The sequence below is a fragment of the Bos mutus genome, chromosome X (genome assembly GCF_027580195.1).
Source record: "Bos mutus isolate GX-2022 chromosome X, NWIPB_WYAK_1.1, whole genome shotgun sequence".
Taxonomy (NCBI): Eukaryota; Metazoa; Chordata; class Mammalia; order Artiodactyla; family Bovidae; genus Bos; species Bos mutus.
The window spans coordinates 22,033,648-22,053,266 of record NC_091646.1 but is presented as its reverse complement, the minus strand read 5'-3'; the positions used below and the strand labels follow the sequence as shown (position 1 = coordinate 22,053,266).

General features: G+C 46.8%; 1 protein-coding gene across 4 annotated transcripts in view; it reads left to right on the top strand.

Moving 5' to 3' along the window:
• Positions 1–19,007, top strand: part of ARHGAP36 (Rho GTPase activating protein 36) — a 31,437-nt gene extending 12,430 nt beyond the window's left edge. Inside the window, exons 1-12 of one of the 4 annotated variants that reach the window (XM_070366640.1) lie at positions 2,046–2,176; positions 10,786–10,944; positions 12,205–12,270; positions 12,809–13,047; positions 13,285–13,477; positions 13,690–13,745; positions 13,988–14,138; positions 14,591–14,739; positions 14,912–15,088; positions 15,331–15,428; positions 15,565–15,725; positions 17,801–19,007. In XM_070366640.1, coding sequence (XP_070222741.1) covers positions 10,836–10,944; positions 12,205–12,270; positions 12,809–13,047; positions 13,285–13,477; positions 13,690–13,745; positions 13,988–14,138; positions 14,591–14,739; positions 14,912–15,088; positions 15,331–15,428; positions 15,565–15,725; positions 17,801–17,958 — 1,557 coding nt within the window. In that variant the 5' untranslated portion in view covers positions 2,046–2,176; positions 10,786–10,835 and the 3' untranslated portion in view covers positions 17,959–19,007. Of the gene's footprint in view, positions 1–2,045; positions 2,177–10,631; positions 10,945–12,204; positions 12,271–12,808; positions 13,048–13,284; positions 13,478–13,689; positions 13,746–13,987; positions 14,139–14,590; positions 14,740–14,911; positions 15,089–15,330; positions 15,429–15,564; positions 15,726–17,800 lie in introns of those variants that run through there. The other 3 variants (XM_070366639.1, XM_005909028.2, XM_070366638.1) reach the window with 3 other exon arrangements.
• Positions 19,008–19,619: the final 612 nt, after the last annotated feature.

Sequence of the window (19,619 nt, the reverse complement as noted above, 5' to 3'; positions counted from 1 at the left end):
TAAGGCTGGGTGATACTCAATCGTCTGCTTTCTAATATATCATGCCATCTCTATGTATTTATGTTACCAAGGCAATCACGGTAACTCAAGCCAATTATTTGTCAGCCCTCTGCCTAAATTGGTGTCTTATGCACTCAGGTTCAGATTATGTCTCCCAGCTGCCCCTAATGCCAAAGTGTGTTGCTTTACAGGCAGTTGGTTACCTGGGTGGGTTTCTCTTTTCATCTCCTATGACACCCACCTACCCCCAACTCGGATCTTTCCCTGGCGTATCAGCATAAGATCCCACAAGAGAAAGTAAGCATCACCCGCAAGTTGCACCCCAGTATCTGTCCCTTATCCTGAGGGTGGGGGATCTGGCTGCGGGATGCAGTAGTGAGGAAGGGGAGCAGAGCTGCCAGGGCCAGAAGGAGGGGCTGCAGAAAAAGACCAAGAGAAGAAAGAGGATGCCAAGGACAAATTGGACCAGCTCCAAACTGCCGCTCCCTCCCTTTCTCCCCCTCTCCTCATCTGGTGCTCTAGAATGTATAAAGGGGCAGCACCCAGCCCATTTTCAGCAGGAGAGGGAGAGATCCTCTCCTTCCAGGGAAAGGAAAACCACCCTGAGCAGTCAAATTACACTGCTGTGTTGGGTAAGATTGATTTAATTCCTGAGCGGGAAGGGGTAAGAAAGAGTAGCAGGGGAAGAGGGCGCCTTTTTGGTATTGCTGGTGCTGAGGTGGTACTTGAAAAGAGTGCCACCAAGGCTGCTTCGAGAGCCAGAAGCTCTCTTCCTTTGCTAGGGCTTAAAAGAGACTTGCCACTGGGTTTCTGGATCTCATTTCCAATCCAAATCCAAAAGCCACAACTCCGAGCCTTTGGGGAATAAGTTCATGTCTTCCAGAGCTGTCCCAGCACCTACGGATGTTTATCCTCTCCCCTCCCCTTCCTCCTCCTCTCCTTTGCCTATACTCTGCTCTGCCTCCTTCCCTCTTGCTGGGCTCATCCAGTCTCTGGCATTCTTGATTCTCTTCTCCTCTTTATTTTCCATCCAGTCCCTCTGTCAACAACACTCTCCATCCATTTGCTTCATCCAGGAGAGGAGAAAATTCAACTGGGAGGGGGTGTAATTGTGTATTTGAAATTCTCCCCATTTGAGATCTTGCCTTTATAACCCCATATTGCCCTTGTTGCGTCAGATGAGAATATTTAGTGCTTGTGAATAATACATTTTTGCTTGGCTGAATATGATTTGAATATATGTTTGTTGGACTGCAGATTAGAACAAGGCATTTTTGGAAGTAATATTAGAAGGTAAGATGGTTTGGGCAGGTGTGAATGGCCTTCTGACTGCACCAGATGCCAAGAAGATAGAAAGACGAAGACTCTGTGTGTGTTGAGAAGGGGATTACTTAAACCACTCTCATCCAGATGGGTGGAAGAATTCTGCTTGCTCTTGCTGTTTATTCATTTATTTATTTTTCTTGCTGTTTATTGAACTCTGAACAAAATGATCTTTTTTGTCTCTGGAAGAGCAGAGGCTCTGGAGGAGATGGCAAACAAGGAGTCAGAAGAGTGAGGCAAGGAGGCTCTGGGGGTTGTTCTTGTGCAGTCCTTGTGTCCAAAGGGATACCACTTGCCCTTCAATGCCATAGAAGTCAGGGCAGAGGGGAAGTGGAAGTGATGAGGGGTAATAAGACGCGTTCTGAGCTGGGTTCCAGGAATTCTGGGCCTTCCTCTTAGCTCAGCCACCAAATAGCTCAACGGCCTTTGGTAAGTTTCTTAGCCATCTGAACCTCCACTTCTGCCTCAATGTCCCCTATAATGTGACAGGGGAAGAGAAAGGGAGCCCTCAGAGGAAGGGACTCTTAGGCTGAATCTTGACAGGGAAATCAGCTTTGAATAACGTGAGAGATGATTGAGGGGAACGATGAGAAAGAGTGGGAGTAGCCCAGAGAATTTAGCCAACAGGTATGCGTAAGGCACTGAGTTGGCTGCTGCGTAGAAAATTGCTATGAATCAGCCCCTGCCCCACCGCGGGAGCTTCAGAGAGCGTGCGGGGGAAGCTGAGCCATAGAGCTGAGCTCTCCGCCGAGCCTGCAGCTTGTCCCAGGACGAGTCGTAGTCGCGCCGGAGGACTGACCAGCGGGTCACGCAGCCCTTTATTCCGTGGCCGGACCAGGAGAGTCGCCAAGAGGTAGTGCAGGGGCAGGGCTCCAGGGTCCTGAGTGCAGCCCACATGAGGGGCTGAGTGGGGGGTGAGGACACTCCAAGCGGAGCTCCGGACGTGCGGGAGGGAGAGGAAGCCTGCGGGTGCTGAACAAGGTGCCCAGCGTTTCGCGTTCAGTGGCTCAAACGTTAAAAACGCAAGGAAGATTGCATTTTTCAAATTCTCGGCAGCGGCAAGCAGCGAGAGTGATTTTTGCGCGCGACGGGGCTTTGTTTAACTTTGCAGGTTCTGCGCGCTCTTGAGCCACTTAGGGGCGAGACGCGCGGGGCGCAATCCCGCCTGACCGCGCGCTGCAGCGACAACCTGTAGCCCGGGACATCCCTTCGAGGGGAGGGCGCAAGGTCATGGCCGGCCGGTTCCTTTCCCTCTCCCCGTCACCCGGTCTCCACCCCACCCCACCCCTCCATCCGCGGTCACCTAGCTCTGGGTCAGGGGCTGATCGCAGGACTGCGACTCCATTAGGGAGGGAAAGGGAGACCCGCTTCTATCCCCTCCCTACTCTGGTGCAAAAAAACCTGCAGAGGGGCAGGGGTTCTCTCTCCAGCTATGGACAACGCCAGCGTGACTATCTGTCCTGGAGGCGGCTGAGTCCTGTAGAAGAATCAAGGACGTGGCAGACGTGAGGACTGTGTATCCACCGTGTTCTCTGATAAGCCAGATAATAATAAATAAATGGCACTGCTTGTGTTTGGGGCTTGGGGATGCTCACAGACTTGCCCAAGGCCACTCAGCTGCTTTGGTAACTAGGCAGACCGCCTGACTGCTGGTCTAAGGGTTTTTCTCACTGCATCATAGGCCAAGACAGTGGTCTAATTTTTGAAGGAGGATAGATACAGGCAGTCAGACAGACAGATATTTTTTAAAATACGATTATCTAAGTGTAGTTTTAAAATACCATTCCTATCATGAAAACTATCAGAAAAACATCTCCCACAGCCCCAGTTCCCTATGACAGCCACTCAGGATTTTGAAAAACAAAACTGCAGAAAATTGAATGCTTCTTGGGGGAGATACAAAGGAGGAGGGAAGCAGGTGGGGGTGGGGAACAAAGGTGGAAGAGAGAGAGTTCTCAGCACCTATTTGGAGAACAACTTTATTATAAGGTTTCCTTGACAGCTCTCTCTGTCCAGATGGTTTGAGGAATTGTCCCCATGTTCTTGCCTCTCTCGTGTCCACTGGTGGGAGCCCCAGCTGTGGTCTAGAGGGGCAAATGTTGGATGGTTCTCTCTTTAATTCAGAATCTCATTTTCCTCCTTCCTTCTGTTGTAGCAAATACACTGGGGAAGTCTATCCTGTGTGTGTGTGTGTGTGTGTGTGTGTGTAGATGCATTGTGAGAACACATGAGGATGTGTGTGTATGTATGGAGGTTTGTGAGAGGGAATGTGTGTGTCTGAAAGGGAATATGTCTTAAAGAAGGGGGCTTGGGGCCAGGGGAGTTGAGAAGATGGGAAAAATGAATCAGAGTTTACTGAATGCACACTAACAACCTACAGCTGAAAGAGTCTGGCCACTGCTGGTGGACCTGGAGAAATGGTCAATTCTTAATACTCCTTAAGGAATAAAGGGGAGGAAATGTATTTCAATAGGGCAGGGAAGGAAGGTGTTAGACCCATGGACTTTGCTTGATAGTCTTGCAGACTTTTGATGTGTATGTGACCTGCAGCTAGGCTGTAAGATCCCAAAGGCAAGAACTGAGACTTTCCAGTCCAGATGGCTCCCCCTTTCCCCCCACCATCTCTAGCATGGATGGCTTACACACTGTGCTGAGGGAACAAAAGGTATGGACTGAATCCCTTTTGTGAGCCAATTAACTTTCTTCTATGTTTCAGAGCCTAGACTGATCCCCAACCCCCACAGTTAGCTACCTTACATTTCTGATCACGCAAGACCCAGTGAAGAAACAGTTGAACTCATCCCCTGTGAAAGTGAGCTATCTGTTGACGGGGTATGGTACCCACTGGCACCCCACAATGGATGGTACAAGGGCATTCTTCAGGGGGGACACTGCTTCATCCCATATAGCAGCACTTCTGTTCATCTTCCTTTCAAATTTGATTCACAGGTATTTGTGGGCGGTGCTGTTCCCTACCTTGGTTCAGCACTGACCCTTTGGAGGATTCTTGCATTTCATCCTGTCTTTTATTTAATCTTTACCACAGGCACACCTCATAGGTACCGTGATTTTTATTTTGTAAGGTGATGGAACTGAGGCTCATAAAAGTTTGAAAATTAGCTCCAGGTCACTTGGTTGGTGAGTGTGCAAACTGACATGTGGTAAGGCTGGAATTTGAGCCTGAGTTCTAGCCCATATCGCAAGACCTTTTCAGGATTTCATGCTGTCAGTCTGGGGAGTGGGCTGAGGCAAGAGATGTGATGGGTGTAATACAAAGCACTTTTGATGCCTTTCTCTCTATTAATTCTTTTGGTCTATCTTTCATAATAGTGTTTTTCAAAACCATATATCTCTATCATCATTTATCTCTATTTATCCTGTCTATCAATCACCTTCTTTCATTACCATTTCCCAATAATAGTGTGTATAAAGAAAGACCTCAAAATCTAGCCATCTCTTTAGGAAAGGAAATCTTCTTGACTCAGGTCATTCCAGTTCCAAGCAGCAAATGTTGGTGATGTAAACCAAGAAATGCCGTGTTTTGGTGGGGAGGGCAAGACCAGGTCTGGGGATAGGCTAGTTCCCAGATCATATCCCTCCATGGTATGTTAGTGCAACTTCAGGGAAGTTACAACCTCTCCAGAGTCCTAGTTTGTTGTTATCTGTAAAATGGGAAGCATAATACCAAACCTACCTCCTTCCCACGGTTTGTTGTGAGAATAAAATGGCATGATTCATTTACCCATGAGTCACGAATAGCAGTTTTAATTACAAGATGTTTATGTTCTCTCAAAACTGTCAGAATTTATAATCCTGTGATTCACCCAACAAACACATTGAACACCTACTGTGTGCTAGGGTCTGAAAATAACAGACACATGGAAAGCTTTTGAGAATGTGAAAAGCACAAGAAAAATTAGACATTAGAAAAAATTACCTCCTGTTGATGGAACATCAGATTTTCTTTTTTTACTTTTTCTACCACAACATAATAGAAGCAGCAACCAAAAGGGAAAAAAAGATAAAGGGTGACACAGCTTGTGATACTAGCAGTGTTATGCACTCTGACACATACTGCAGATAACAGGGAGAATATCTATATATAATACAACTATATCTTGTTGTATTTGATGTCGCATCACCTGGTCTACACTATTGTTTGGGATGTTTATAGCACGAAGATTGCCTTTCACCATCCTGAGCTTGAGTTCTTTAGTCAATAAAATTTTAAAAGGGCATCCCACGTTCTATACAATGACACCTGTCCTTATTTTACAAAGAGGTTGTATTTTGTGGTGGCTGTCTGCCTTTGGATATGACCTCCCTTATTTGATCGAATCAGGCTTTGATTATGTATTCATTCTTTTGATTTCATTATTTAGCTAATTATTTTGTAGCTATTAAGAACGAAGGTGGATGAGACAGTGGAAAGAGCCCTAGGTCTGAGAAGAACTGGGTTCTTGCCTAGATTTTGTGTCAGATTGCTGTGTGGCCTTGGGCAAACTCCTGTCTCTGACCCTCATTTTTTTGAACTGTAGTATGAAAGCTTTGGACTAGGTGATGGCTAGAGTCCCTTCTACCTCTGATCCGTTCTAATATTCTAATAAGTTCTGGAAACATTTTTTGATGCCAGAGCTTTTCTGAATGCAGTACTACCTTCAGTTTATGAGTGTCTGCTCTGGAGTGATGGGCTGACTCACGTATTGAATGCTGCCCCCGAATTAATTATCTTGGGGCAGTACACCGCATAGGGTAAAATGAGCCATTTTGTTCATCACGACTGCAGCCTTTGCTGAAATGGAGGTTATGGAATAACAACTTAAAGGCTAACTCATTAATGCTCAGGGACGAATGAGGTAATGTGCCAGCAGACCAAATTGGTGCCCGAATGTTTTCATCTAGAGACCTGTATCTCTCTCTCATGTTGTGATATATTAATGGGGATGTTTTTATTCATTGTTACTGCCTGTAGATATTTGAATACTGTAGATGCAATATCTTCTGGGTACTCAGCCTTGCACACTATCAGTTTCTCAAACTTCAAAGATCTCTTAGTGGCTAGAAGCAAAATTCTGATGGTGCCATAGAATGCCTAATTTATTAGGATTCTAACAACAGCATCAGAGCAGTCTTTTTTTTTTTTTTTTCTGAGGTGTTTACTAGTGAGCACTGTACCACCCTTAACTATTTGATGGGGACAATGGAGTAAATTAGTCCTCCAAATTGTGAAGGCTGTGGATTTATGCTTAGCTGAAACATTTCTGTCCTCACAATGTCGAAGCGGGGTGACCTTTCTGACGTTAATTTGTTTCTCCATCTGTGCCGTGCATTTCAGGAGGATGTGAGGAACAAGCTTGATGCCACTCGTGTGTTTCCTCTCTTCATATTACTGGAGAGTTGACTGGGTTCTATCTCTGCTCTTTGTTCAAATTCTGTCTCTCAGTATCTGCTAATATCCTAGCCCCTTTACTGATAGAAATGAAATTATATGTTCTTTTGCTAGTGACAATGTGAAATTAGATGGTTTAAAAGATAGATTAATTTTGAGACTTACAAGCATTTTTACTAATCTGAATAGTAGCATTTGAAAATTTGACCTATGCAATTAGTTTTTCTAAATTTTATAAATTTTTTAAATACTTGACCCTGATGTCATTGGAGATTGAAGAAGAAAGATCTATTTGCAACAATCTCCCAAGATCTTTTTGCCTGTTTTAATTTAATTCAAATTTTGTAAAGATTGAACTAAGTAGGATGGATGCATTGATACACATGCTAATTTTATGCAATTACTTTTGAAAACTGATACTTTCTGGTAAAGTCAGGCCCTCAGTAAAGAACCTTGAATTTCAATGTGTTTATTAAAAACCAATGCTAAATATCACATATATATTATTCAATTCTTATACAATTGCTGAAATGGATACTTTACCATTTCCCCATTTTATAGAGGAAGCCACTGAGGTTCAGAGAATTCAACAAACTTTCCTAAGGTCACACAGCTAAGAAGTAATAAAGTCTGGCTTTGAACTCAGTTCTATTTAGCTCTGACCCCAGGGGCCTTTACAGATATTTTTCTAAGGATATTGTTTTTGCAAATGTGTTGAATTCTAGGCTGAAATTGAGAGGGCTAGCTTTCATCTTCCTTCTTCCTTTTTGATGTTATGGTCACTTCTGGCCAGTGCCAGAGCATGCTGAATGGGAAGGGGAAGACACTTTGGAGCAAGAGAGGTCTCTTGGCGCCTGGCTCTCTGTGAGGAGCCTCCTTTTGTGATCATCTTGTAAAGTCATATCCTAGGACAGATATTCAAATCTCAAGAATCTGTTATGTGCCTCTCATAGTGTTGAAGCCTAGTTACTGGTCCCTCCTCCCCAACCTGCCCATCTGCTTCTTGTCTGGGCACACTGACCTTCTTAATTCTACTTCTGTCTAATATCTACTGGTCCCCTGAGAGGGTTGAAGGCGTGCAAGACAGTGTCAATTTTGCTGGCAGAATTGCAGCATAAAGATTACTCTTAAGTTTAGCCCTGTATCTTTGAGCAGGAGGCAATGACAAACGGTTTATTCTGAGGCCTTTGATTTTCTTTGGAATTGTAAGCATCTAGGCTGACTCATCCCTCAAAGGCTTCTCTCTCTCTCTCTCTCTCTTGGCTGACATTGTTTTGAGGTTCTCTTATTTGTTCTCATCTTATTTGGGGAGAAGAAGGAGGATTGATTTTCATCCTGATTTTTGGGTAAAAGAACCAGCTATACTCTTTGGATGACCAGATCTTATAACCCTTGGCAAGAAGAAATAGCTGCAACTCCAAAACAGGTACCAAAATGTTTGAATTGGGTAAGGGGAAAAAAAGGAGTCATGTAAAAAAATTAAACCAGAGCTAGGCTGTGTATGTCAGAATGAAACCTTTGGCTAATTGATTTTGGACCTGTCTTTGTGAATCAGGAATTACTGGCTCTTAATTGGGTACTGTGGTTAGGTTCTCTGTGTGTGCCTTTGGTTAAGATGGTCATTTTGTGGATGCAGTTTGGTGGCTGGACTTAGGTGTTCACTTTGGGGCTAAAAGATATTGCTTTGCAGTTGAAGGAACTTTTATAAAGATGTATGCTAAGATTTTGCCTTATAGCTCAGTTCAAAAGGCATAAAAAATACTCCTCATCCTATCCGATACTGAACTTAATTATGAGGCAAGTGTTTATTTCTGACATGTGTGACTCTGGCCATTTAAGGAAAGTGGGCAAAAGGGAATTTTGGAAACAAAAGAAGTGAGGGATTTTGTTTTTGTTTTTGTTTTTGGATAGAGCTGTTTTATATAGATTATTGGATGATAAACTTCTACCTATCCTTTCTCTGTCAATGCTACATTACCTGATCTTTGGAGTTTAAAGCACTCCCCCTCCCAATAATATATAGAATATTATCATGAAACTCCATGGGCAAGGGGAGCTCAGAAAAGTTGCATGTGACCACTTCCCTTCTTGTCAAAAGGTTTAGTTCCCCATGTCCCAAATTATCTTCTCTGTTGGGAATAAGCATCACACACTCACCCAGACCATAAACTTCAGAGCTACCCTTCCTATTATAATAAAAGATTTCTCTAAGTCCTGTCAATTCTACCCATAAAATCCAGCCCCAATGACACTGACTTCTGTCAGCGTCTCTTGCCTCTTGGCTCATCTATCTACTTCAGGCTTTCTACCCAAACCAGGCTTCTCACTGCTCTGTGATTTTTCCAAGCTGCAGCTCTCTGTCACTTCCCACTTAAAAACCTGCAGTAGTTCTCTATTGCCTTCAAGAGAAAGTCCAGCTCCATAACATGGCATATAGGGTCATTCATGATCTCATTCCTGCCTACCCAGATTTATCTCTGTCCATCCCCTTTATACAGCTTTAAGAATATAACAACCTCTCTCCCATGTCCTTGCCTTTGCACAAGCTGTTCTCTCTTTCTGGATGCTCCCCCCTCCTTATCTCCAGGCAGACTTAGAGGATTCCTCCTTTCTGTTCTCACAGTAGTTTGTTTATATCTTGGGCGATTGACTTATCACAAGGTTTTGTAAATTGTTGCTAACCTGCCTATTTCCATCACTGTACTGTTAAACCCTTTATGAAAAGAGTATTATTATTTCGCTCATATTTGAATCTTTAGTGCCTGGCACAAAGTGGGCAATTAATAAAGCTTTCTTTTCTTTTAAATGCATGCATGGAAAAACAAATTAATAATAGAGGTGAAGATGTGCAGTTAGGATGCTGTGTGGGGTTCAGGGAGATCCCCACTTGGGGGGTCCTGTGCATTCTGGGAGCACTATGAGATAGTGGGCACCATGGAGAAGGGGCATCTAAAACACATTTACCAACACACAAAGAAACTTCACTATACCAATCCTGTATAGAAAGTCTCATTAGAAGCAGACTGGAAATGATGTCTGTTTTGGTACAAACTTTTTTTTTTTTCAGGAAAAAATAACATAATCAAGTTGCACAATTTTTGTTAAATAGACAAAAGGCAACAGAATCCCACCACTTAATACAGATGCCATCAGTAATTGGGTGCATTTATTTCAGTCTTTTATTTTTATGCATGTTTTCCTTCACATAGTTGTAATCATAATTGATACAATTCTGTATTTTATATTTGTTGTTTAAAAATTCCTTGTAAACATCACTTTAATGATTGCATAATTTTCCATACAATGGCTATTCCGTAATGTATATAAACAATCTTGTTGCTGGGCTAGTTGTTGTTTTTTTTTTTTTTACTGTTACGGTTCCTGTACACATGGTTTTTCCTTTCTATAGGAAGATTTCATTAGGATAGATTCCTAGAAGGGAAATCACTGGGTCAAAGGGCCTGGGGATGACTTTTGGCTTCAGATTCATGTGTCCAGTTTGCATTCTGGAAGAGCTGTACAAAATTTACAGGGCTCCTAACCTAGATGAATGTGCCCATTTCACCCAAACTGAACAGCATCAAGCATTATCATTAAAAAATAAAAATAAACTTAATCAGTGTTCTAAAAAATTAATGGAAGAATATTACCTTATTCTTACCTTAATTTTCATTGAAAAATTTTAAGTAAGTTTGGTGGTTGGGGTTTTTTAAAATCTTTTTTTTCTTTTTTTGCCCAATTAGGTTTTTTCTTTTCTGGACTGTCGGTTCAGTGCTGGTTTTTTTTTTTTTTTTTTTAAAGTTGGAGTTTTTTTTTTTTTTTTAAACAAGCAGCCAGAGGCAGCTCTGCTTGAGGGTTAAGCCGCCTCCCAGTTTTCCCTCCCTCTTTATCACCCTCCCCCCACCCCCCCAGAGTTCTCTCCACCAGGTCCAGAGACAATTGGATGATGCAGTCCTCATAATCATCCGATGATTGCAGAATGGGTGGCTGCATTCCTTTTCTGAAGACAGCAAGGACGCGGTACCCCAGAATCATGCCCCCTTTGCTGTTGTTGTCTGCCTTGATTTTTTTAGTGAACGTCCTGGGAGGAGCCCCAGGACACAACCCGAACCGCAGGGCCAAGATGATCTCAATACATAGCCTCTCCGAGCTGGAGCGTCTGAAGCTGCAAGAGGCTGCTTACCACGAACTCGTGGCCAGGCAGTTCCTCTCTGAATTCAAACCTGAAAGAGGTGAGCAGTACCCCGGTATGTGGCATCCTCGCCTTCGGGCCGAGTGGACCCTCCGGGCCGGGCGGAACGAATTGGGGGTTTGGGGGGTCGAGGGGTGGGAGGGACTCTCCTCTGGTCTCGGACCTGGCCGGTTCTCCAGGCTCCTGGATGACCGAGGGAGTGGGACTTGAGGGGTGTTTGGTCAACTGGGAAGAGGTAAAGATGAGTTGAGTTGGGTCGAAGCTTGGGGCTTGGGGGACAGTGAGACAGGCAGATATCAGAGACAGACAAGTGGACAGAGGACAGGTGAAGAGACAGACGGACCAAGTGCGGTGCCAGAACGAGTCGGGACGAGATGGAGGCGCAGAGAGACGCTCCGAAAGGACTGGGACAGACAGAGACAGCGCGGTTGAGAGACGAAGAGTTGGAGGGAGATAGCGAGACCGAGAGAGAGACGCGCCAATCCCGGCGAGGAGCGGGAGGGCGGGTGGGGTGCGGGGAGCGGCGGCGGGAGGTGCGCTGGGAGCGCTGCCCACCTCGCCTGGCTGCCGAGGAGCGAGCGGGACCCAGCGCAGGACGGGGGTCGAAGAGCATCGGGGTTTCCCCGGTCCGGACGCAGATTGGGCGGCTGAGGGGAGTGGGAGGGGGGTCGTGCGAACCCAAGGGGCGCCGCTGCAGTGATGAAAAGTGCAGGGGGCCGTGGGCTCGCCAGGCGAGCGCGCGGCGGGCGCAGCCGAAAATAGGAGCCCAGCGAAGGGCGATGAGACCCCGTGTGCAGCCGCCGCTGCGGGGGGTCGCAGTGTGGGGCCAGCGAGTGTCGCCGCTGCTCCCGCCGCAGCAGCGCTGGGAGCCGCTGGCCTCCAGGGAACGAGCGCGTCCGCAGTAACTTAGCGACCCCTACTCGCCCGGGCGCCACAGGCAGAGCCCCTCCCCTCGCCTGTTGCGCTGTCCGGCGGCCGCGCAGCCCTGGAATCTCAGGTTGAAGCGTCGTGTTGCGCTACTCCTGGTGCGTAACGAGATGCGCGCTGCGCACGCGGCGCCGTACAGGATCTGGTGTGGTGACATCCTTGGAGTCTCGGGAAGTAAACAGAATTGGTCCCGTTTTCAAATGGGGAAACTGAGGCTGAGTGAAAGCAAAACACTTCGGGAGGACAAGACAAAGCTGTTTGCCCCTCCCTTCCCCCTCAGTCCCTGTGGGTCAGTGCACTGCGATGTTTTAGTCACTTATCAAATCCTTTTTGTATGAGAGTGCCTGTATTTTCGTTTTTTCTCTTCCCATAGCTCTACCTACTGACCGTTCAAACACCTTCGAGAAGTGGTTTCTGATTCTGAGAGGACAAGAGAGGGGTGAGGGTCTCTCTTACTGTACTTTCCTTAGGAAAGAAACAGAATGCTGCACCCCTCCTGCATTCGAGAGCCTGGCTACTGGAGACAGGGTGGTGCCCACTGCCCCTGAGTCCCCCGTCCCCTCCCATCCCCCTACCCCTCCCTCCCCTCCGGCTTCCAGAAACCCCGCAGGGTATGGTTTCAGGAAATGGCGCACTAGTTGCTGGAGTGCTGAACAGTCCCATCAGATCTGATCCCCGGTGAATCTACCCCAGACAGATCCCCAGAAGAAACTGCTCTCATTGCTTCAAGGTGGTCACCCCCTGGCAGGTCTTAAGGCAGGGACCCCGTCGGGGTAGTGGAGTGGAGTTGAGTCGTTCAGCCAGATCACCGTAGGGTCTCTTTGGCTCCCTCCCGGGGGAGGGGCGCTGCGAGTCTGGCGGGGTGGGGGTGGCTGGGGGTGGTTGCTTAGAGGAGGGCTACAGCCCCTGCAGTTCCTCCCGGTATAAGCGCTGTGGAGCGCTGACGTTTTTCATTCCTTCTCTCCCTGGCTCCCAAGCCGTATCCCTCAAGACCTTTGGCATTCGTCTGGAAGAGGTCCTGGTGAACGAGCTTACCCGCCGCAAGCAAGTTGAACTGAGAGCCACGATGCAGATGGAAGAAGCCGCCGGTCCCGCTACTAGCGGTCGTCGTCGGGGAAACGCGGTGCAAAGGATGTTTGGCCGCATCCGGCGCATTTTCAGTCGCCGAAGGGATGAGCCCTTCCTGCCCCGGGAGTTTACTCGCCGTGGGCGTAGAGTGAGTTCAACCTTCCAGGTTTCAGGCGGGGGCCCTTAGTGAAATGTCCGGGATGTGGGGCGGGAGGGTCAAGGCCTGTGTCCTCAGAGGGAAGGGGGTGCTGAACAGAACGCGTTGGAGGGGGGGAAGAACATGTCTCCCATTGCGAACGTGACGCAATCTTTAGGAAGGTCTGAGGTAACACCCCACCTCCCCCCACGGCTCCCCCATTTTCACAGAGTCTGGGTTTCTCCACAGGGCGCAGTCTCTGCGGACAGCCTGGCTGAACTGGAGGGTGGGGCCCTGCTACTGCAGACCCTGCAGCTTTCCAGGATTTCTTTTCCAATTGGCCAGCGACTTCTGGGATCCAAAAGGAAAATGAGCCTCAATCCGATTGCTAAGCAAATCCCCCATGTTGTTGAGGCTTGCTGCAGCTTCATAGAGAAACATGGTAAGGGGCCAAGAATGGAGGTGAAATCAAGGTGGAAGGCAATTAAAGAGACCCGTATTCTAGAGATGGGGAAGGGCAACAGGTCAAGGGAGGAAGGGCTTGCAACATTGCCCAGCCACCAGTTGGGGTTGGAATGCGGTGGAGGAGGAAAAGGGTAGTGCTGGGGGAGGGGTGAGCAGAGATACTGAGCTTCCCTTGGTCTTTTCTTTCAGGCTTAAGCACAGTGGGGATTTTCACCCTGGAATATTCTGAGAAGAGAGTGCGTAAGGTAATAAATCAACTATGTTCACACTTCTGTTCCTTCAGTGAGAAAAAGCAGGTGGGGTGGGGCTCCCCCATAGACTTGAAGAGACTGTCATGCCTGGTGAGGGGAGCATGGTCTTCTTTCTGTCCCCTCAGGCACACCATATAGCCAACTACCTCTACTGAGGACTGAGATTTATTGAAGGAGTGGCCAGGAGGAAGGCTGCGGTGGGCAGAGCCTTCACTGGCAGTATTCTCTTTTTCTAGCTCCGTGAAGAATTTGACCAAGGTCTGGATGTGGTACTGGATGACTCTCAGAATGTACACGATGTGGCTGCGCTCCTCAAGGAGTTTTTCCGGGACATGAAGGACTCGTTGCTGCCGGATGATCTGTACATGTCCTTCCTCCAGACAGCCAGTGAGCCTTCCGCTCGCCCTTGCTGGGCAGGGAAAGGAAATAGCACAGGGGATGTGGGGTTCTGGGGACAGAGCTCAGGCTGCAGGACCCCAAGGCACTAAGGCAAAATGAATAGCAGAAGATGAAAATACCTCTCCAGATTCCACTACAAGTCTGTTCTTTGGAAATCTCTCTAGAGCTTCTTGAGGCCGTGTGTACCCTCTCAGGGCAAAGTAAAACCTAGATTCTGTAGAGGTGGGGGTCTTTTTTTTTGGGGGGTATCTTATTTTGATGGGAGCACTTCTGGGTTCTAGGGATCCTGAGCACAAATGCCAGGGGAATGAGCGAAGAAAAGATGCCTAGGTACCCTCCCCATAGCCTTCAGCAATTTTCAACCAGAATCACACCTTTCTTTGTGTCAGGCTGCTGCCAAGGCCTGCCCCCTAAGCCAGCCCCTGATTTCCTCCCTCTAGCGCTGAAGCCACAGGATCAGCTTTCTGCCCTGCAATTGCTGGTTTACCTGATGCCACCTTGCCACAGTGACACCCTAGAACGTCTGCTGAAGGTCCTGCATAAGGTCGCTGAGAACTGCGAGGACTCCATTGGCATTGATGGACAGTTGGTAAAAAGCTCTGGGAAAGGGTAGTGAAGTTCATAGCAGGGGACATGTGTGGGAATATATGAGAAAGAGAGAGAGAGACAGAGGGAGAGGATAACAAGAACAAAAGTGACCTATTTGTGTAATTTCCATTACTGCTTCTGAGTTGATCACTTCCTGCTTTCCTTTTACCTAGGTTTCAGGCAATCGTATGACGTCCACCAATTTGGCTTTGGTGTTTGGATCTGCTCTCCTGAAGAAGGGGGCATCTGCCAAGAGGGAGTCCAGGAAAACCAGACTGGGGATTGACCACTATGTTGCCTCTGTCAGTGTGGTCCGTGCCATGATTGATAACTGGGATGTCCTCTTCCAGGTAGGTGGAAGCTTTGGACACACTCATTTCACAGCTCTCTCTCTCCTGTTCCCAAGACAAGGAAGAGTTCTATATGCATCCCTGAGAGATAGCTGAAGCAGGCAGCCACAAATCTCCCAGTCTAAAAGCCCTTCCTACATTAGCTGTGCATGGTGCCTTCAGTTCTGGGTACCTGATAGAGAGGAGTATAGATTTTTAAAATGTTGTGTAATAACAGCTAACCTTCTTAATTTTGCTCTCAGGTGCCTCCCCATATTCAGAAGCAGGTTGCTAAGCGTGTGTGGAAATCCAGCCCTGAAGCCCTTGATTTTATCAGACGCAGGAATTTGAGGAAGATCCAGTGAGTGTTTTCTGGGTTTGTTCATGCTTAGCCTGAAGTAGGATCTCCTATGGGGGCTTCTGACCCCAGGTCGCCTTTATGTTAGTCAACCCAAGTATATCAACTGACTTGCTTTTTCAAATTCATTCCCCTTCAGGAGCGAACGGATAAAAATGGAAGAGGATGCTTTACTTTCTGACCCAGTGGAAACCTCTGCTGAAGCCCGGGCTGCTATCCTTGGTCAAAGCAAGCCCTTTGATGAAGGTCAGTTCCCTGCTGGCGGTCAGACCCTTGCTGAAGGTCAGGCCTTTGCTGCAGGTGAGTCCCTTGGTGAAGGTCAGGCCCTTCCTCAAGGCCAGGTCCTTGTTGAAGTTGAGCCCCTTGAAGAAGATGAGTCCTCTGAGGACGATATGTCAGTCAATGAAGAACTAGTATTTGAATATCTCAATCAAGGATTAGCCTTTGGTGAACTTCAAGGTCTTGAGATTCCAAATGACCTTGAGATTCAAGGCCCGCATCTCGAAGGCATTCCAGAGCTTGATGAAGAAGATGATGATGATGATGACGATGATAACGATGATGACGATGCCCTGAATTTTGATGGTCTTCCTCTCCTTGAGGACATTCTAGATGCGGATGATGAAATTCCAGGCCTCATTGAAATTGCAGACTTTGATGAAATACCATATTTTAATTTTGTTCCGGACCCTGGTGTAGTTCCAGATGTGCAAGAAGTCCCAAACGTTGGAGAAAACCCAAACCCTGGAGAAAACCCAAACCACGACCTTGATGAAGATTTTGAAGACTACCAAAACCCCAACCTCGCAGAAGTTCCAGATCCTGATGTTGTCCCAAACATTGAAGAAGCCTCAGATCCTGATGAAATTCCAGACAATGAAGAAGCCCCTGACACTGATGAAATTCCAGACCATGCCAATGACTCCGATAATGACGAAGACCCAGATTTTGGAGAAGACCCCAATCCTGAAGATGTTCTAGCCCTGGATGAAATCCCAAATGATGAAGCCTCAAATGCTGAAGAAGTTCCAGACCACCAAGAAGCCCCAGAAATCAATGGGATTTCAGACTCTGATGAAGACTTTGATTATGATGAAGTCCCAGGTATTCATGTGGTCCCAAGCCCTGAAGAAGCCTCTGGTGGTCATGTCCCAAGCCCTGAAGAAGCCCCTGGTGGGCATGAAATCCCAAATCATGAAGAAGCCCCAGAGATCAATGGACTCTCAGACTCTGAAGAAGACCCCAATCTTGAAGAGGTTCCAGCTCTTGATGGAGTCCCAAATGAGGAAGAAACCTCAGCTACTGAAGAAATTCCAGAAATCAGTGGAATTGCAGGCTCTGAAGAATACTCCAGTCCTGAAGAGGTCCCCACTCTCCATGTGGTAACAAGCCCCGAAGATGTCTTTGATGCTGATGAAATTCAAAGCCAGGAAGAATCCTCAGATGAAAGTGGAGTACTGAACCATGAAGAAACCTCAGATGTTGAAGAAATCTCTGGACGCGAAGAAGCCACTGATGTCCATGAAATCCAAGACTCCGAAGAAAATCATGATCTTGAAGGAGACTTGGTTCTCAGTATGGTTCCAGAGCCCAAGGACACTCAAATTTGCAACGAAATTCCAGTTTCTCAGAAAGACTTAGGCAACACTTTTGAAGAAGATGAAGTTAATGTGACTGCAGAGCTTAAAGATGTCTCCATTCTCAGTACAATTCCAGACCCTCAGCCAGACCTAGCTGTCAATCTTGAAGAAATCATGAATGAGGAAACAGTCCCAGTGCCTAATACTGTTGACTCAAAAGAAGCTCAGCATCCAAAGACCGTCTGGTTCCGCCAAGAAGATGCAGATGTTACATTTCTTGTAGATAACACCTTCTTTAAGAAACAGTCTCAGCCTGGCCAAGTCATGGACTACATGTCCTTCTTGGAGTCACTGAAGAACAACGCCTGCTTTCGCCTCTCCATGAAGTTCTGTAAGCTTCCGGCTCCGGCTTTGTTACTCATTTGCTTAGTAAAATTAGTCAGGCTGGCTGTACGGTGGTGGTGGCTGTTAGGAGGCCGCCCGCTTCCCTGCTTCCCTGGTGGTATTTCCCATTTGCTCTGAGCATGGGGTATCTGTCTGACTCTTTTCTCTAACACAGCCTTGCCCTCTTACCCTCCGTCCCCCACAGCCAGCTTCCACAGTGGGCCTAGATATAGAGATATATGTTCTACTGTTAAGCTTCAGTTTTCTTACATGTTAAATGGGGATAATCATTTCTGCCCTAACTTCTTGCTTCATACTGTATTTGAAACTCAAAATTAGGACTTAGTCTCTTGGGTGCTGTGCAAAGTATGAAGTCTAGAAACATGAGTTAACATTGTTACTATTTTCCAGGTTCCTCTGAGGAGCCAGCTGTGCCTCCCGGCACTGCCCGTTCCCATGACGATGAGGAAGGAGCGGGTAACCCCCTCATTCTGGAGCAAGACCGCCCATTGCTCCGTGTGCCCCGGGAGAAGGAGGCCAAAACTGGCATCGGCTACTTCTTTCCTTAGATGTTTTTCCTTCCCTATGGTGCCGGACAGGGGAAAGGGTGGGGGTAGACCTGGGATGTCACAGGAAACATTAAGCAGTCTTGAAGGTAAAGGTCTGAGGGTAAGAAGGAGTTCTACCTGATGCTCGGGTCAGGCTGAGAATTCCAAACACACTGCCAGCCCCTTTCTTGGGGATGTTTGGTTCCTTATGCTGGTAAAAGCAGAGATGTTTCTGTGTCAGCTCAGTCACCCTGGTGCTACCTTGCCTCTCTCTTTTGCCCCTGATCCTGGCTTTCCCCTTACTACAGCTGTCCCTTTAATTGATGTGGCATTTGTGGTAAAATACCCGTCCCAGAGAAGCTCACAAATCTTGAGGTGCTTTCCCTCCCCCAAAGGAGATTGCATGCTTTTCCTGACTTTCCTGCCCTCCTCCTAAGAGCTCAATTGGAAAGGCCCTCAAGAGGCATGCTAGGATGTTAGGTCAACCTCCTGACAGCTAACTAACAATTAATGCTAGATCGTGTCACACCAACTCATAGCCGTGTCCCTGCAGTCACTCCACTGCCTCAGGATAAATTTTCCAAATTATTTAGGCCAATGGTTCTTCAAACAGACACTCCCCAAATACTGAGAAACCCAACAAGCTTTTCTGGAGTCAAAAGTTAGAGGAAAAATTTGACTTTATTTCCTAGATCCATTTTACAGAGAGCTGGCAGGCATATCCTGTTATCAGCAAAATAGCTAGTTAGGTATGAACACATAGTTCCAAGTAGTAAGACTCACCTGATTACAAAAGTTCTAAATTATTGTCTCTGTACATCCTCTATGCGGGACAGTACAAATTTGCAGGACATGCTCCAGTAACACACAGGTATGGGTTACATATGACATCCAAAAAATTATAGCTGTTATTGAGGGGTAACAATGGCTAAGGTCCATAGAATGAAGAATGTACTGTATTGAGGGATAGAAATTGTTCACACAATGGGTAACAACCACAGAGCTCGAAGATTTGTGATAGTTAAAACTTCTCTGGCATTTAATCCTTAATAAAAATCTGTATTGTAGCAGCAGCATATTCATGGCTTACTTGTTTGTTTTTTGTCTTCTTGTGAAATTTTCTTGGTGAGTTGGGAAGCTCTGGCTGGAGCTGAAGGGGAAAGCGAGGTGGGGAAGAGGAACAAAAGAGAAGAGGGTGATGTGAAATAAGGGGAGGGGTGACATGGGATAAAGGGATTAAGTCAGTGGAATAAAGGGGAAGGGGTGATGTGGAATAAGGGGATGGAGAAAAATGGAATAAAGGGGTTGAGGTATAATAAAGGGGGGATGAGGTGGCATATGGGGGGTGGGATAAGAAGAGTGGGTGATGAGGAGTAGAGGGGAGGGGGTGAGATGGGATAATGAGACCAAGTGAAATTGAATAAAGGGGATGAGGTGCAATAAAGGGGAGTGATGTGGAATAAAGGGAGGAGGTGGGATACAGGGGGGGTGATATGGCATAAAGGAGAGCAGGTGATGAGTAGAGGGGAGGGGTGACATGGGATAAAGGGATGGAAAGAAACGGAATAAAGGGGGTGAGGTGCAATAAAGGGGGGAGATGGGATACAGGGGTGATATGGCATAAAGGAGAGCAGGTGATGAGTAGAGGGGAGGGGTGACATGGGATAAAGGGATGGAAAGAA